The sequence below is a fragment of the Girardinichthys multiradiatus genome, chromosome 23, assembly GCF_021462225.1.
Source record: "Girardinichthys multiradiatus isolate DD_20200921_A chromosome 23, DD_fGirMul_XY1, whole genome shotgun sequence".
Lineage (NCBI taxonomy): Eukaryota > Metazoa > Chordata > Actinopteri > Cyprinodontiformes > Goodeidae > Girardinichthys > Girardinichthys multiradiatus.
Genome location: NC_061815.1, coordinates 22213510 through 22232753, shown reverse-complemented (window position 1 = coordinate 22232753; position 19244 = coordinate 22213510). Strand labels below are relative to the sequence as shown.

Below are 19244 nucleotides of genomic sequence, written 5' to 3'. Positions count from 1 at the left end.
AGAAGGCGTGTGTTAGCATCTTGGACTTAGATATTCCACCAGAGGGCAGAAGGCAAGTGTAGGATTCAATACAGCAGTTAGTGAGGAAAGTATCGACACATGAAGCAGTTTTTTAATATTACGTTTGTGTTGCTGCACAATTGTTGCTTTGTTCAAAGATTCATAAATATAGAAAAAAAAGAAAAGAGATTAACCTTTACCCTCCTGCTTGACACTACCGTCCTTTTCTAATGTTGCTGTATTAATATTAAATGTGCCTATGCAGCAGATGCAAATCATTACACTGCAACACCTCTTTAAAATTACTTTGAGCAAAAAGCGTATGAAATGTCTCAGAGAACAACTATTCCACTGTTATACTATTACACAGCAAGCATGACCTATACCTTTCTTTATTGTGTTACTTTTTACGGATGGGCCAACAGAAACAAAACCATAACTGATGTTTACTGTTACTGACCCACAATATGATGCACTACAGCTCCTTAATTGATGGCGATAATGCTTCTGCCTCTCTCTACAGATGGATACACCACCGATGACATCGAGTTTTACTGGAGAGGTGGGGACGGCGCTGTGTCTGGGGTCGACAGAATAGAGTTGCCACAGTTCTCCATCGTTGACTACAAGCTCATCTCCAAGAACGTTGTCTTTTCAACAGGTCAGTCACAGAAAGTAGCTTGTAACTTTGTATTTTGTGCTTTTTTGATCTTAAAGCTATTACTGCTACCCACAATTATTGGCTCCCCTGACAAAGATGTCTTAAAAAGCCTTTAGATAAACCAATCTTTTATAAAAGTAGCACGATCTCACACTGAAATATTTAGAAAAATCAAACCATTAGTTTGAGCACGTTTTTTTCACCTCCCTTGCTCTCCTCCCACTTTTCATAGTGGTAAGCCTGGTTGTTTAGCCTTGATTGTCACAGTTCCTGCTGTTTTAAACCTTTTAATAACTGGTTTCTGTAGAAGTTTGCGAGTTTAGGTTAGTAGCTGTATGCATGTCACCCTTTCCTGACTTCTGAAAGTCAACATGCATCTACATTACATAAATGAAATGTTCTCCAGTCTTTTCCACTTCCAAAAGAAGCTAAGAAAAGTAGGCCTGTGATTAATGGCGTACTTATACCACAAAGAAACAGGAAGTCACGCAATATTAAAAGTCACTGTTTTTAATTGGGCTTTATGTGCAGTTGTCCAGTGTGGCGTTAGAAAGGGGTTGCATGGGGTACAAAAGCACTAGATTAAAAGAAAACAATATTCCTATTTTGAAATAGTTTCTATCATATATATATATATATATATATATATATATATATATATATATATATTTATTTTATTTTTATTTTTATTTTTATTTTATTTTTATTTTTTTATTTTTTGGCATATTCAGTTGCCCCCAGTTTGCTGCTGGGAATAAGGAGACTATTTTAAATGCATTGTGGGGGACTACAATGCATTTATCCTGCCCCAGAAACTAGATAGTTTTCTGCATTTTGAATGGTTGTGGGGTTACAGAAGGTGGTGCTCACTTAGGTCACCAATAATCCAGGAACTGCCACTAATTACTACTTAAAAGATTCCAGACACTTTGATCAACTTTAAAAATAAAAGTACAATGAGAAAAATCTTTTGTTTGTATTCAAACAAAGGATTTTTTGTTGCTATGAGGGCCATCATTTGAGGCACCTGGGATTTTACCTAAATTAAAGTTGAATTTATAAATAAATGTTACAGTGTGAGATTATGTGACTGCAATGAGAAAACATACTTTGAAATTTCTTTTTATTTACATCTTCCCAAGGGGTGCTGTATGAAAATAAAAACATATCTTGAGTTAGAGATGCATGTGAAGCACTGCAATGCTGAGAAGGACAAAGTTGGCACCATGAAGGAGATTCTGTTTCTCTCCCTGTGCCTCCTTCAGGTTCCTACCCCCGCCTGTCTCTTAGCTTCAAACTGAAGAGGAACATCGGTTACTTCATTCTGCAGACATACATGCCTTCCATCCTGATTACCATCCTCTCCTGGGTCTCCTTCTGGATCAACTATGATGCATCTGCTGCCAGAGTGGCCCTGGGTAGGACTGCCTTGCCTCTGCACAGCAGTGACCCAAAGCCAAATGATAACTGTGCATGAAAGGATCCATTTATCCTATTATATTTTAACATGTTAAATGTAGGCCTTATTGTGCCAATAATAAGTCTGACCCTCTATTTTCAGCACATTTAGTTTTTTATTTTTTAATTCCTAAATTGTCTCAAAGCATGTGAATGATAGCAGTGTGTGATAGGCTGCCTGACTAAATGTCTGTTGTTCAGAGATGACTATATGCATGACTCATGCAGAGCGAGAAGCTATGCAGCCTGACCTTGAAGCGAGCTGTCTTTCTCTCTTCTCGTCTGTCTGTGGAAGCCCCTCAGTGCCCAAAAATACCTGCTCGTCCTCCAGATTACATTCACATTAAAGCCGAACAATGGCAGAAAGTGGAAAACAGTCACACAAAATGCACCTGGATGTTTTCACACCAAAGTCAAACCAGTCCAAGCAGGCTAACTCAGCGCTGCTGGGAAGGCGATTAAAAGATGTGCCCACATGCTCTCAGCACCCTGAGAATGTGCAGCTAGCGAGCTCAGCCAATGAAAGCCGAGACTCTGTGCTACAGCGCCGCTGCGGGCTGCAGGGTTATTTATAATGCATGTGAATCTGACCAAATGCAAATTGTGCAGGCAGATGAGTAATGTATCACACACAATTTCCGTGTGTCATAGAAGCAGGTGTATTGTGCTGTGACTAAACACAGACGTTTGCAGCAGCAGCTGGATGCTTTTGGTATGCTATGCTGCGAGTGTGTATGAATGCATAGATATCACCTGTTTGACTTGAAATGATGTGATGAAGCACATGCTCTGCCAGTCTCAGGAGGTTTAGGTGGACATTGTTAACCATATAGGGTCTAATTTATTGAGTCTTTTCTCTTCATAGTAGTTAAATACATTATAATGTACAAGCTAAACATGAACGCTTACATGTTCAGTAGAAATTGGCACCTGATCTCAGTTATTGCAGGAAAGCAAAGTACAACATGGGCTATGATTTTGTAACGTATAAAGAAACTGGGACCATGATATCATGGGAAAGCAATCCTGCACAAATTACCCAAAAGCCAACTAATTAGACAGGGTGGAAAAAAAGAAAAAAACAAAAGATGCCATATTTTGTTGAATATTTTGTTGATTTAATTTCAGCATTTCTTTGATAAAAGTCTGTCAACATGCCACATCTCAATTTGCCAATGTTTGCCCTCGCTGTCTTCCAAACGTTCTGGACTCTTGCTCCAAAACATTTCTTCTAGTGAAGTCATTTAGAGTCACTGTGATGCTGAAAAATAAAAATCCCACTAAAACCTCTAGCAGACAGCTGAAGATTTTAAATGAAAACTGACTGGTTATTTAGAATGGTTCATGATTTCATCTACCATGACAAAATATTTAGTTCAATCTGAAGACAAGTAATCCCAGGGCATGATGCTGCCACCACCATGTTTGTTTGTGATGTGCTGTTTTTGTGCCAAATTAACTTTTTGGAATTGTAGCTCAAACTTTTAGTTAATTTCTATCAGACCACAGCACATTTTAGCCACATCTGTGTTTTCTTTGAAGGAAAAGGCTTGTGTCTTTTAACCCTACTACTTATTCCAGATATATTGAGAATATAGTAGCTTGTGGTCATGTGTAACCCAACCAGTACTTACCAGATTTGTCTGCAGGTTTTTGTAACCTTCTCTTGACTGATACTTTCGTAAAGTGTTATCCTTTTGATACTACGTAACCTCTCTGCAACCTAGGCCTTTAGTTAAAGGATACAAATGGAACATTTTAGGACAATCCTGCTAGGACAGCTAAATATTATTATTAGTGAATCAGATTATCTTTAATTGGTGACAAGTAAGTACCCAATAAGACAAAATGCTGAAACTGAATCAGTTTTTAGTTTGAGGGTGGGCATCCTTATGCAACCAGGTTAAAATATTTTTATTAAAATTATATTAAATGTTATTTTTCAGTTTAACTGCACAGAATACATGTCACAACTAAGTGTAGACAAAGTCTGGCATTTAAACACGGGCCTGTAGACATTTTGTATCCTCAGACTGAATGCAGGAGAAATGTTTAAAAAGTTGTTTTTCAATCTTTTCAGGATGTTCTCAAAGTCAGTTTTGAAATAACTAGTCTATAGTAAGGGTGGATGATTGTGATAGATTAGAACATGTACTTATGTTTAAAGTCTGAATTGTCCTCCATTCATTGTCATCCACCTGTCCAAGATCAGGCCCAGTAGAGAAACACAGATATTCCTTTCCCCAGCAACTCTCCTCAGCTCATTGGGATTGTTTACAAGGAATACAGAAGGGATCAGAAGGTATAGTCTCTTCAGCAAGTTCTGGTTCTGGCCCGACGTCTCTCCCCAGTAGGATGTGCCTAGAAAACTTTAGAAGTTTTAGTTTTAGAAGTTTCCTGTCTCTGTCGGTCTGACATAGTGTTTGTCTGAAACTAGGGTTCTGCTTTGGGTCCAAGCACTAACAGCAAAATGCAGGTAAACTGGTTATTTGTAGTCACAATTTGCACCAAGAACGTAGATAAAGTAGCAGGTGATGGGAGTGTTATAAATATTGCAGGAATTAGTCAATACATGTTTAGAAAATTGAAGATATAAAACTATCCCAGAAAGGCCACAAATATGCTCTTCAACACTGAAGAATATGAATATTTAATAGATATTTGTCCACTTACTTTTAGATTATCACTTTCATGCTGTGCCCAGTTGCCCAAATATGGCCATTTGAAGCTCCAAGCAAGGTGATTACAACTGAATGCTTGTGTTTATGGAGAATTTGTGCCAGTTTATGGATGGCACTGTCAAAAACTAATACCCACTTCACTGTGTCTCATCCTGAGGAGATTCCTAAAACCCTTTTTAGTTTTTTTCTAAAAGCCCATTGCCATAGTTCATTATTGAGATGTTACAGATAAAGACTCGTCTAAAGACTTTCTTTAAGTGTGACTTCACTGACCTGCAGGGATCACCACTGTGCTGACCATGACCACCATCAACACTCACCTGCGAGAGACACTCCCCAAGATCCCCTATGTGAAGGCCATCGACATGTACCTCATGGGCTGCTTTGTGTTCGTCTTCCTGGCCCTGCTGGAGTATGCTTTTGTCAACTACATCTTCTTCGGTCAGGGCCCCCAGCGACAGAAGAAGGCAGCTGAGAAGGCAGCCACGGCCAACAATGAGAAGCTGAGACCCGACCCCAACAAGGTCGGTGCAAATGGGAGCCTTTCCGAAATGTCTCTGTGGTGTCTTTTGATATGTATGTTTGTTTCTGTGTAAGCAAAGGACTTCTTCTTCTTCTTGTTCTTCTCTTAAGGCCAATGTGATGCTGTAATCAATGTTTCATATCCTTTATCAGCACTATTTTCTCTTACTCCAGCCCTCTGTTGCTCACTGCTTTGGCATTTTTACTCAGACTTGGATCTGAAGGAGCGAATGCTGAAGCAACAACTGCTTTTTAAACACTTTATCTCCACATTTTTGTGTTTCCCAAAGGACAGGGCGCCTGAAAAATCCCTGGCTGCAGCACCATAGCTTTCTCTTTAAATATTGCTCAGCATCGTTAAGAGCAACAGCGTTTTAAATTTTAAATTGAAAAAGAGAAACATCCTTTCCTTCTGAGTGTGGCAAGCTACAATTTCCCTCAAGTAACAGTGCTGATTTTGTATGCTTGCAGTGGCTGGTGGGAAATGTAGTTCAAAGAGATGATGCTCTGTATGCCAGAATGAAACAGAGGGAAATTGACGCATATGACTCGATGTGGGATCCCATCTTTGTGGACGATGCCGCATTAGGACTAGGCGATCAAAGAAATAAGGTACTGGAGGTTTTGAAAGTCAAAACTTAACAATGTCATCAATCTGAATCAGTTCAGATGAGACGAAAATGCTGTAGTCTTTGTTTATTTCTTTGATTTTATTTTAGAGTTTTAAGGCAACCTTGACCATCACTCCCACCATTGTGTTTTTCCCTCTTGGTTTGCTCTTCATGCATTTTCCTGACAAACATGGCTCAGCAGCTTCATTTCTGCAGGCACTGATTCAATCTGAACTCCAGCTGATGGAAAATGACAAAAATTACCCCCCCCCCAAAAAAAAAAGTTGTACAATCTCTGAAGCAACTGATACATAACTTGAACCCAAGTGAAGAAATTATGAAGAAGACTGGGTAGATACCAAAAATACAACATTTGCAGTTTGATGAGTAGCGCCAACTGTGTGTCTCCGCTTCAAAGTGAGTTACCCAAAAACAACAAAACACATCAAGGACAGGATTGGATTATAGGCATGATGCTTTTCTTCAGACGTCAGGCTATGGATGAAGAAATGTTGATCCGATTTCACCTCCCACAACGCCTCTCCCGACCTGCCCTGAACCTGTATCCTCCTCCATCCTTGCAAAGCCCTTGCTATTTCTCTCAACCTTCTCCTGTCACTTTTCTTTTGTATATCTTTGCTTTTCTCTTTTTTTTTATTTTTTGTTTGGTTTGTCTTGTGAATTGGCAGAATTTTAACCATGCTCTGGTTGAAATTCTGGGATGACAATGAAGGTTTCTCCAAGAGAATCTATTTACAGAATGCTTCTTCAAGAATGTTTATAGCCTCCTGCTTGTATTATCATTTATGGATTGACAAATGATGGGAGAATTTTAAGAATTTTTTCTTGGCTGTAAGTAGCAGTTTTTGATTCATTTGCATCACCCATTTTAGCACCTCATCCGTATTCTGACACACTAAACTGCTTATGATCATTGCAGCTTTTCTTTTAGTCATAGCTTGTAAGGTTTAGTGCCTTGAACAGTGTTCATATCCCTTGACTTTTCTCATATATTGTCAGGTTATAGTCACAAACATCAAAGTATTTGGGGGGAGTGTGGGGATATGTGATAGACCAACAAAAACAGTCATGAGTCTGAAGGTGAACAGGAACGGTTAATTATTTTCACTGTTTTTGCAGACAAAAGTCTGACAAAATCTGGTGAGATTAATATCTTTGCCAGTTTTTCTTTGCAAAGTAGTTCAAAGGTCAGTTAAACTGAATGGATAGCATCTGTAAACATCAAGTATCAAGACTAGCCTCAGATTCTCAACTGGATGTAGGTCTGGACTTTGACTAGGCCTTTCTCGTACATCAATGACTTTTGTAGCTCTAGCTATATGTTTAGAGCCATTGTCCTGCTGTAAGGTTAAGACTTGCAGCTCCCTACAGATTTTTTGCAGATATAGAGTATCCATCCTCCAATCTATACTGGCCAGCTTCCCTGTTTGTGTAACGATGATGCAACTCAACCAGAACCCAAAACGCAGCCAGACAAGAGAATGGTTAACCAAAAGTTTTAATATAAAAAAAAAATAATAATAATTGGGTAGAAGAGGTTCCACTGAAGTGGTCAGACAGGAAGGACAGGAATGGAGGTTTATCAGGGAATTGAAATCCAGCCGGGGAGGAATGGGAAGTGGACAACAGGAGGTCTTGGGGGTTCCAGGAACAAACAGGAGACAGAGAATATTTCCACCAACCAGATGCAGAAGCGGGAGACAATCCAAGGTAAAGCACTGGAGGGTTTCAGGCAGGGATAGTCCAGTAATCCAGAGACAAAGTCAGAGACAGGCAGGTTTCAGCAACGTGAGGTCAGGACTTTTCCGAACAGTAGAAGGACAAGGCAGAAATCTGTGGTCAAAAAACAGGCAGGATCAGATAACCAGAAAAAACTCTTGAAACATGAATCAAGGTTTGAAAGCTGTGACAGAGGCAACAGACGATCTCGCACTGAGCTGGTGACGAGCAGCTGATTAAATAGGAGCAGCCCAGTGCAGGTGAAGGCAATGAATAATCAGCACAGTCAAGGTGAGCTGAAGGGCTGGAATCATGACATCACCCCCTCCTCAAGGGGCGGCCCTTGACGCCCCTCTGGGCTGGTCCGGATGTCGGCGATGAAAATCGCGGATAAGGCCCTTATCCAGGATCAGGCGAGAAGGTATCCAAGACCTCTCCTCAGGACCATAGCCCTTCCAGTCCACCAGGTATTGGATGCCACGGCCCCAACATCGGGAACGTAGCAAGCGTTTTACAGTGAAGACAGGGTCTCCATCTATGAGTCGGGGGGGTGGAGGGGGTCTGGAAGGAGGGCAAAACCTGGATGACCTTACAGGTTTGACCTTGGAGACATGGAAAGTGGGGTGCACACGTAATGAAGAAGGTAGACTGAGACGCACAGCTAGTGGGTTAATGACCTTGGCAATAGGAAAAGGACCCACAAAACGGGGTGCCAACTTGCGATTCTCTACCTTGATGGGTAAATCCTTAGTGGATAACCAGACCTTCTGACCCACCAGTTATCTTGGAGCTTGGGATCTGTGACGGTTGGCATTACGGGCATAGACAGCTGAGGTCTTGCAGAGAGATGCTCTGGCCTTTCTCCAGACTCTGAGACAACGACGTGCTGTTAAATGGGCAGCAGGAACCTGGGTAACCCCTTCCTGAACAGAGAGAATAGGTGGTTGATAGCCATAAACAAAATGAAATGGTGACAGACCTGTGGCACTTGATGGCAATCCATTGATGGCGTACTCCACCCATGGTAAATTCTGTGACCAGCGACTGGGAGCATCCATGCATAGGATGCGTAATTTGGTCTCAACTTCCTGATTCATCCTTTCTGTCTGGCCGTCCGTCTGAGGATGGAAACCTGAAGAAAGGCTGACGTCAATGCCAAGAAGGGTGCAAAACTCACCCCAGAAACGGGAAATGAACTGAGGTCCTCTATCTGAAACGATGTTACGGGGAATGCCATGAAGTCTAAACACCTCTCGGGTTATTACATCAGCGAGTGCAGGAGCTGAGGGTAACTTGCGGAGAGGAATGAGGTGGGTCATCTTGGAAAATCTGTCAACCACAGTGAGGAGTACAGTGTTACCATGAGAAGGAGGTAGGCCGGTGACAAAATCCATAGAGATGTGGGACCATGGTCGGTGTGGAATAGGAAGAGGCCTTAGTAGACCGGCTGGAGGGCGTCTTGAGGGCTTAACTCTGGAGCAGGTGGTACATGCTGACACAAGCTCTCGCGTGTCCTTTCTGAGTGTGGGCCACCAGAAACTTGACTGGACCACTGGGTCACCTGGGTGACAGAAAAGTTTAGAGCCATGACAGAACTGAAGGACTTTAGACACCATTTTTAGACACCATTTCCTCAGGAACATACAGAAGTCCCTTAGGACACTGACAGGAGGTGGTTCTCTCTGATGACTCCTCTTGAGCAGGATTTCGATACTGGTAAGAGCCAGCCCGGTCTTGGGGGAAAGGATGTAGTCGTGATCAACAGAATCAGAAGGACAGACAGAAAACTGATGAAGTCTAGAAAGTGCATCAGGCTTGATGTTCTTGCTGCCAGGTCGATAGGCTAGGGTGAAGTTAAATCTACTAAAAAATAGTGACCATCTAGCCTGGCGTGGGTTAAGTCTCTTGGCAGATTTGAGATATTCCAGGTTCTTATGGTCTGTCCACACAGTAAAAGGATGTGTGGATCCCTCAAGCCAGTGCCTCCATTCTTCTAACGCTAGTTTGATAGCCAATAGTTCTCTGTTCCCAACATCATAGTTTCTCTCGGAGGTCGAAAGCCGGCGAGAAAAAAAAGCACAAGGATGTAACCTAGCATCGTCTGAAAACCTTTGCGACAGGACAGCGCCAACCCCAGTCTCCGAGGCATCAACCTCCACAACAAAAGGGTTCGATGAATCTGGAAAACGCAGAATAGGAGCTGAGGTAAAGAGACGTTTTAGTTTGTCAAAGGCCTGTTTGGCTTCTGAGGACCATTTGAACTGAGTCTTTATAGAAGTGAGTTGATAAAGAGGGGCGGCCACAGAACTATAACCCTTGATAAAACGGCGGTAAAAATTGGCAAACCCAAGAAAATGTTGAAGTTCCTTCAAACTGGATGGGTCAGGCCAATCCAGGACTGCAGCCACCTTTGAGGGGTCCATGTGAATTCTGCCAGGAGCTATGACAAAGCCCAGAAAGGATACAGATGATTGATGGAATGAACATTTCTCAGCCTTAACAAATAGTTTATTTTGGAGAAGCCTGAGAAGAACCTCACGAACATGTTTGATATGGGTAGAAAGATCCTTTGAAAAAATTAAGATGTCATCAAGGTATACAAAAACAAATCTGCTTAGCATGTCCCTTAAAACATCATTAATCAATGCCTGGAAGACGGCTGGGGCATTGGTGAGCCCGAAAGGCATGACCAAGTATTCATAATGACCTGAAGGGGTGTTAAAAGCTGTCTTCCATTCGTCTCCTTCTCTTATGCGGACCAGATGGTAGGCATTACGCAGATCCAGTTTGGTGAAGACAGTACTACCTTGAAGGAGCTCAAAAGCAGAAGTCATGAGAGGTAGAGGGTATCTGTTCTTAACTGTAATTTCGTTTAGACCTTGATAATCGATGCATGGTCTAAGTGAACCATCCTTCTTGCCAACAAAGAAGAATCCTGCACCTGCAGGAGAAGAAGACTTTCTGATAAGTCCTGCCTTGAGGGCGTCAGAAATGTATTCCTCCATTGTCTCTCTCTCAGGACCTGTAATGGAATAGATTCTGCCTCGAGGAGGGGTAGTACCAGGGAGAAGGTCAATGGCACAGTCGTACTCTCTATGGGGTGGTAGAGAAGTGGCCTTAGATTTGTTAAATACCTCACACAAATCATGATAAATCTTAGGGACCTTAGACAAGTCTGGATAAACAAGGTTGATCTCACGGGGAGATGTTATGATAGGGGCTTCCCTCAAACAATTAGTAGAGCATGATGGCCCCCAAGACTGAACCTCACCAGTGAGCCAGTTGATGACTGGACTGTGTTTGATGAGCCAGGGGCGTCCCAGAATCACAGGAATCTCTGGAGACCTGGTTAGCAGAAACATGATCCTGTCGTGGTGGTTTCCTGAAATGAGTACAGAAACAGGCTTAGTGCAACGAGTTACTTGATCAATGAGATGCCCATCAATAGCAAAAATCTTACGTGGTCTCTCTAGAAGTTCCAACTCCAGTGCAAGCTTATGAGCTAGGCTGACATCAATAAAGTTAGCATCAGCCCCAGAGTCAATGAAAACAGGTACCTCCTTATTTTCAGGAGAGTCGGGAAATCTGATGGTGCACCGATTATGGGGAGGGTTCTGAGACCTGAGGATAGGGCTCAGCAAAGACCTCCCGAACTTTACTGAGCCTGCCCTTTTAACGGACAGTTAAAGGCCCGATGATTCCTCTCTCCACAATAAAAACATAGTTGATTCCTGAATCTCCTATCCCTCTCTTCAGTGGAGAGTCTGGTCCTGCCCAGTTGCATGGGCTCCTCAGTGTTAACAGGAGGAGGAGTGAAGACTTGGGGCATAGTGCTTGAACTGACCTGGACGGTTGAGACTCGTCTTTGATAGTTAGATGATGGGTCAAAAAAGGTCTGCATTGTTCGGAATCCCCATTAAAACGCTCAGGGGGGGGGAAGCTTAGGCTCGTTGTTTGCGTTAGCCGTCGGAGTAACAGTAGAGGGGAGTGGTTGAGCAACTGAGGAACTAGCTTGGATCTGGGTGATTTTAAGAGAAGAAAGTCCCCGTAAAAGCTCCTGGACATTTCTTTCTAGGCCAGTAATAGCCCCCTCTACTTTAGAACACCAATCGAGATTCGGCTGTGGGTTCATACTGGCGAGATCGTACTGTAACGATGATGCAACTCAACCAGAACCCAAAACGCAGCCAGACAAGAGAATGGTTAACCAAAAGTTTTAATATAAAAAAAAAATAATAATAATTGGGTAGAAGAGGTTCCACTGAAGTGGTCAGACAGGAAGGACAGGAATGGAGGTTTATCAGGGAATTGAAATCCAGCCGGGGAGGAATGGGAAGTGGACAACAGGAGGTCTTGGGGGTTCCAGGAACAAACAGGAGACAGAGAATATTTCCACCAACCAGATGCAGAAGCGGGAGACAATCCAAGGTAAAGCACTGGAGGGTTTCAGGCAGGGATAGTCCAGTAATCCAGAGACAAAGTCAGAGACAGGCAGGTTTCAGCAACGTGAGGTCAGGACTTTTCCGAACAGCAGAAGGACAAGGCAGAAATCTGTGATCAAAAAACAGGCAGGATCAGATAACCAGAAAAAATTCTTGAAACATGAATCAAGGCTTGAAAGCTGTGACAGAGGCAACAGACGATCTCGCACTGAGCTGGTGACGAGCAGCTGATTAAATAGGAGCAGCCCAGTGCAGGTGAAGGCAATGAATAATCAGCACAGTCAAGGTGAGCTGAAGGGCTGGAATCATGACAGTTTGCTGAAGAAAAGTGTCCCCACAGCATGATGCCGCCACCACCACAATTCACTATGAGAATGTGTTCAGAGAAGTTTTAAGTATTTTATTGCCACACACAGTGTTTTGCTTTTAGACCAAAACATTTATTTTGGCTTTATGTGACCAATGCATTTTCTTCCACATGTTTGCTGTGTCCTCTACATGGCTTGTGGCAAACTGCAATCAGGTCTTTGTGGTTTTCTGTTAACAATTACTATCTTTTTGTTATGCTTTCAGAAAGGCCAGACTTGTGATATGTCCCAATAATTATTGTCCGTTGACAAATTGTCCCACCTGAGCTTTGGATATTTGCAGTTCCTCTAGAGTTAGCATGGGCCTCTAGGCTGCTTCTTTAATAAATTCTTTCCTTGCCCTGCCTGTCTTTCTAGGTAGACAGTAATGTTTTGGTAGGTTTGCAGTCATGCACAGTCTTTCCTTTCTGTTTTTAAGAACATGTGTATAGTTTGGAAAATTGTTTCATAATCTAAGTCTGCTTTAAACCTCTCCTCAACTTTTTCTCTCACCTGTCTGCTGTCCTCGGTGATATGTTTTGTTCACTAATGTGAACAAAGCAGCAGTATTTAGTCCTTATTTAGTATTTAGAGATTAAATTACACATGGGTGGACTTTATTTACTAATAATGTGTTTTTGGAGGAGATTGGCTGCTCTGGGTTTTATTTAGGGGTATCAGAGTAAAGGCAAGGCAAGGATATTTGAATGACAACATTCACACAAAGGATATTTTAAAGTGCTTTACAGGAAAAACAAAGAAAATAGATACAAACACCAAATGTATAATAAAAACACAAAATATACATTAAACCACAAAGCATCACATAAAAGCATAAAGACCTGAGAAGAAATATTGAAATGACAAATTCATGCGTATAAGACACCAATAGAAATGATCAGTCTTTGGTTTTTATAGGTAAGCTGCAGCAAAGAGTCATGTTTTCAGTCTTTGTTTAACAGATCCAACAGTTTCTGTATATCTCAGGTTTTCAGGCAGTTTGTTCCAGAGTTGAGGAGCAAAGAAGCTAAATGCTGCCTTCCCTTGTTTAGTTCAGGTCCTGGGAACACCAACTGAATAGGTCTCTAATGACTTGGGGGCTTACATTTTAGGCCCAAGTCCATTCAGTGCCTTATACACAAATAAAAAGGTTTTTAAAATCGATCATATTAACTAACAGGGAGCCAGTGGGGTGATTTAAGGACTGGTGTAATGTGATCAATTTTCCTGCTGTTGGTCACAACTCTGACAGCAGCATTTTGGATGAGCTGCAGCTGCCTGGTTGGATTTTATTTACAAAAACATCTATAGTCACCATTCTAACAATCTAACTTACTGAAAATAAAAGCATACTCCAGTTCTCTTTTGTATTGGCTCTGTGTTAAGGTGGTAGTAAGATGATTTATTGACAAACCTAATTTGGATACAAATGTATGTTACTCTTTTCAGATTATTATTTTTTTTTAAATGGTAAAAGGAATCCATCATATTCCTTTCACTTTCCAATGATGCACTACTTTGTGTTGGTCTATCACATAAAACATAAATAAATACAGTGAAGTTTTTGGATACATCCTGACAAAATATGAAAATGTTTAAGAGGTGTAAATACTTCTGCAAGACTCCAGAGTTTAAAAACCCACTCTCTTTCTCATTAACTTCTCATGGCTTCATCTGTTATTTTTGCACCTTCACACAGATGACCCCCGATGACAACATCCTGTTTAGCGCCATGGAGATGAAAAACGAGATGGGTGGTGCCGGAGATCTGTCCCGGGGCCTTGGAGCCCCCACGGATCCCCGCAACACCATGCTGGCCTATGACAGCTCCACGCTGCAGTACCGCCGGGCGGCCATGGCCCGGCAGAACTATGGCCACAGTGCCTTGGAACGCCACGCCCAGAAGAAGTCCCGCCTACGGAGACGGGCCTCGCAGCTTAAGGTGAACATCCCAGACCTGTCCGACGTGAACTCTATCGATAAGTGGTCCAGGATGATCTTCCCCACTGTTTTCTCCTTCTTCAACGTGGTCTACTGGCTCTACTACGTCCATTAAACCCAGGAGAGTCTGGAGGCCAGCTTTCCGCCAGACGACTGACGAAGAAGAATTAGCGTGAAGAAATCAGGAAAGATAAATGATGCGTGTGAGAGAAAGAATGTGAGATGAAAACAGTGTGCTGACTTTTTTAGAGCTGGTTTGTTTCAGACGTCGTGAGGAGAACACAAAGACTTTTTCTGCAGCAGCACCCACTTCAGTCAGCAGTGACTCTTTTAGGATTTGGGAAACACCTTCAAGTGACTGATGAGCACTCAAATAAAAAAAGAGTGAATAAAATAAAAAATAAAAAAAGAGACACAGAAACGGTGCCTGTTCCAGAATTTCAATATATCACTAATATTTGTCATTCGTAGCTTACTATCTCTGTGGATCAAAATATTTATGCTTGTGTTTGCATATACTTTAAGGATTTCTTTTGTTTGGTATCTATTTACTTCGTAGCCGAGCTGTCTGCATCCAGGAAAAGCTTTATAAATGATTTAAAAGGAGGTCATCCTTGATAGTCTATTTTCCTATATTTACTGTATATCAGAAACATCCTTTTAAAAAAAGCATGCTTATGTTTGGTTTCATTTTCATCTCAACCATGATGAGGAATGACAATATTTTAGTTGCACTAGTTGAGGGTTTCTTGCCATTAACGTTTACAGGTTTTGCTTAGCACATACCACCTGGAACGCAATAGGTGGACAACAGGGGGCAGTCTTATCTCTGGAGTTTTAATGATCAAAGAAAGAGCAGATCTGTGGATGCTGATGCTTTTGCTGATGTTTATTTTGCTTTTGCTGTGCTGACTGAATCCCTTCCATTTATCTGTGAGGTTTTATTTAACTTTTTTTTTCCCATCGTGCAGTGAATGGCTTTAATTCAAAGTGAGCTGGCGTAAAGAACTTTCCCAATGGGCCGAGCTTCATCACCGCATAAATATGGCAGTCCACAACCATTGTTACAAGTAGAACCTGAATGATAGGAGTAAGATGCATTTCATCGTGATTAGTTTTCTGTTTCCAGAAAATGAAAATAATTTATTTAAAAAATACTGTAGATAACATACTTAATGAAAAAGAGATGATTCATTTTTATAAATCCATACTGACTTTATTGTGTAAATACTATGAATTTATTCTATTTAAATGGGTCTTTGTTGTTGTTTTCCGCAGTTGAATTACAGCTCAAATGTTCCATTTAGTCAACAAAAAAAGAAAGGAAAAAAAAATCTCAGCTTAAGAAGAAATAAAACACAATTCACAACTTTGCTGACTATACTTTTGGGACTTTTCTCGCTTTCTCGCTTTCTCTCTCTCTGTCTCTTGTTTTTCTTTTTCCATTTTCTTTTTAATGGACTCTAAAGGCATATATTTGCTGAAACTAAAGCACTTCCAGACACCACTGACTTTTGGGTCAATGTCTCACTCTCCTGAAATGGCATAACGAATAACCCTCCCCTTACTATCCAGGCATTTAAGTCAGGCATATTTTGTACAAAGTTTCTGTAAATTCTAATTGTAATATTTCATAATGACTGTAAATATATTGTGTAATAACTGTCAGCAATTATGAAGATGTATCTAAATTCAATTAAAACTCAGTTCAGTCTATCACTTCAACAGCGGAGCACCACTGATGATGGTTTTATGTCCTTCCTGTGTGAATGTGAGGTTGATCGCTGGGGGGCTCGTGGCTCATTGAGCGTCTGAATGAGCGAGTGAACAACTGAACCCGACACAGGGATGGAGTAGGCAAGCAGTGGAGACGAGGGTAGGGGTGAGCTGAGACGTACAGCGCTGCAGCTGGGTGCTACTGGCTGCATAATGGACGGAGGGGCAGGGGAGCTGGAGCGAGAGGCTGAAGCAGTGGTCCAGGCAGACTGGGGTCTGAGCAGGCCTGAGCTCAACACCTGGCCTCGGGGGACATCAACGCAGAGAGCTGTGGCTGTGGAGGCACACTTTGAACTCAACTGAGGCCCTCTGGCTGCGAGGGACCACAGCGCCTGCAACAGAAAAAAAGAGAAGGAAAATAAATGACAAGATAGAAAGAAAAAGCATCCATCCGAAGAATGTGCACTCTGCACCAAAGTCTGAACACATAAATGGATGCTGGTGAATATTTGATGCTGCAAAACACTGAATATTTAATATTTAAAAGGGAATTTTGTTCTAGCAGGAAATAATGTGCAGCTACTGTTTGATTTCAAAAGGAAAGGAACACGAGATGCAAAAAAGAGTCTCTTAACAAAAAAACTGGCTACATGGAAATAACATCTAAAGATTTAGAGATAGTGATGAAAGTTATGAGAAGAGTTACCCGCAAGGAAATGAACTTCAATACACAGAAGACCACGATAGACTGCTCATGTTTGCTGTATGTGTGCAAGATGCCTCTGGGAATAAAATGTCTAAGTGCAACAGACCTATGGAGGCAAACTGATGTAAAAACTGATGTATCATGACGTATAACCTTGTTCCTTCATGCACTGGTTAAAAAAAAAGTTAAAATTGCTCTTCTCTGCTACATAACAGATGTATTACCTCAGCAGACAGATGGTTTGTGCTAAATTGGCCTTTTCTTTCCATTTTCCTCTTTTCAAAGGGGCATTAGTGTTGACATGTGAGAATAGGAGGGGAGGCAGATGCTTCATGCTTTATAGTCTTTCCATGTCAATGGCATAATTAGCCATGCACAGACCTCTGCTCTGTGGAGCCACGTGTATGAGTGTGTGTGTGTTTACGTTTTGTGAGTGTGTGTATGAGTGTGGAGTTGCAGCTGAGCTCTGTGAAGTCTGTGAGCCGGCTAAGCCAAAGCCAGCCAGCGCTGACTGGGATGGGTGAGAGGGTGAGTCTGACACAGTCACGCCACTCCCTGGCCACGCACATATGTGATGGAAAAACACGCTAGGCTGGCTGAGAGGGAGGGAGTCTTTTGTGTCATGTGCTGACAGACAAAACAGGAAAGGGGGATTTGGTTTTAATGATAAATAAGACATCAAATGCCTGTTTGTAGTTAGGATTTGAAAAAACCCGAGGCTATAACTCTATCCATGTCTGCCTGCTTCAAACTACATAGAGATTTGACTACTGCACTACAGATTCAATGAGATTTTAGCGAAATATGAGAACAAATCAGGCATTTATCAGAGAGGCTTGGCAGGCAGGTTTGGAAAAGACAACTTGCGTCAACATGAGATAAATGGAAAGCTTCCTACATGCATGCCATCTGTGCAATAAACAGCCTTGTTGGTGCCAATCAAACAGTCTGTAACAAATGTAAAAGTAGTAATTAGTCCAGTTTTGCATTTGCTCAGACACTCCCCTCAATGCAAATTACAAATCAGACTGTTTAATATTCACACTGAAATGCAGAGGTTTCACATTTTGTCACTTTCAGCCCCATACTTCAAGTTCTTCACTATGATTTTATTTGACATAATTGTAAAGCTGAATGAGAACAATTTTTTTAAATGAATTTTCTTTTATGCAAAAGATCTGAATAGTGTGGGGTGTCAATACTTTCTAGAATCACCTTTCTCTGTAGTGGCAGCTGTGGATCTTTTTGGTCATGTCCCTACCGGCTTTGTAAATCTAGAGACTACAGTTTTTGTCCATTCTTCTGGGGCAAAATAGCTTAAGTTCATTTAGATTAGACAATCTAAATTAATTCAATTTATATGCGGCGTTTGGTTGGGCATTTCTAATACATAAATATACTTTTATCTAAACCACTTCATTGGTCTTTCATTACCTTCCTGTATGTAGTTCCGTCTATCTTCCTATCACCATGGTTCAGATTTCCTGTGCTTACTTGAGAAAAGTCTCCCCACGGCATGATGCTGCCACTACTGTGTTTTGCTGTGGGGATAGTGTTCTAAAGGTGATTTTCTGTGTTGTTTTTTGTGACTTGCTTATTGGCTCATAAGTTCGATTTTGGGTGTCATCTGACCAGAGCCCCTTTTGGTAGTAATCTGGAATAAAGATACGGAGAAGGTATGACCATCTTTCAACAATGACTCTGTTCTCATCACTTATCCACATATGCCAAGATTTTGGAGTGGACGACCAATACCTGTTCTGTCCACATACCCTGCCATCTGAGCAGTGGATCTCTGCACCTCCTCCAGAGTTACCATGGGCCTTTTGACTGCTTTTCTGATTAATGCTCTTTAATTCTGGCCAGTGTGGGTTTGCAGTTGTGTCAGATGATGGATTGAACAGGCCTTCTTAAAATGTTCAAAGCTTGGGATGCTGTTTCACAACCTAACCCAGCTTTAAACTTCATCCCTAACCTGTCCACTGTGTTCCTTGTTCTTTATAAAATCCCAAACAAATACATGGAGGTCGGTGGTTGTAACATATCAAAAGGTTTATATTTTTGCAAGGCACTGTGTACCCAGTGTTCCCCAGTAGCTATAGCTGATGGATAAAGATCTTTTGCAACTATAGACAGATGTCCTTTTGTCCCTGATCAGTTTGCTCACCGTAAAATTTGTCAGCTGGTTTCCTGCTCCAGGACTGACAAATCAGTTTGGGGAATTTGTCCTGTATCAAAAGGACTTTGCTGTCCTAGCAGCAGTTTTTATGGTTTAATGTGTAATGTGTAATGTTTTAATGTGTAAAGTGTGAGTTTTGTTTTTCATTTTTAATATCTTATATACGTTTAAGAAAATGAGTAGCTGAGGTACTGACTGAACTTTCTACAATGTAGAAACACTAGAAATACAAATTGAGTC

The 19244-nt window shown here is 41.5% G+C and overlaps 1 protein-coding gene across 3 annotated transcripts in view; it reads left to right on the top strand.

Annotated features, from left to right (window-relative positions):
* Nucleotides 1-16128, top strand: part of gabrb2a (gamma-aminobutyric acid type A receptor subunit beta2a) — an 85109-nt gene extending 68981 nt beyond the window's left edge. For 2 of the 3 annotated variants that reach the window (XM_047353989.1, XM_047353984.1), the window contains 4 exons: nt 524-661; nt 1927-2079; nt 5080-5324; nt 14162-16128. In XM_047353989.1, the coding sequence (XP_047209945.1) occupies nt 524-661; nt 1927-2079; nt 5080-5324; nt 14162-14518 (893 nt within the window). In that variant the 3' untranslated portion in view covers nt 14519-16128. Of the gene's footprint in view, nt 1-523; nt 662-1926; nt 2080-5079; nt 5325-5793; nt 5935-14161 lie in introns of all 3 variants that reach the window. The other variant, XM_047353983.1, reaches the window with a different exon arrangement.
* The last annotated feature ends 3116 nt before the right edge of the window (nt 16129-19244 follow it).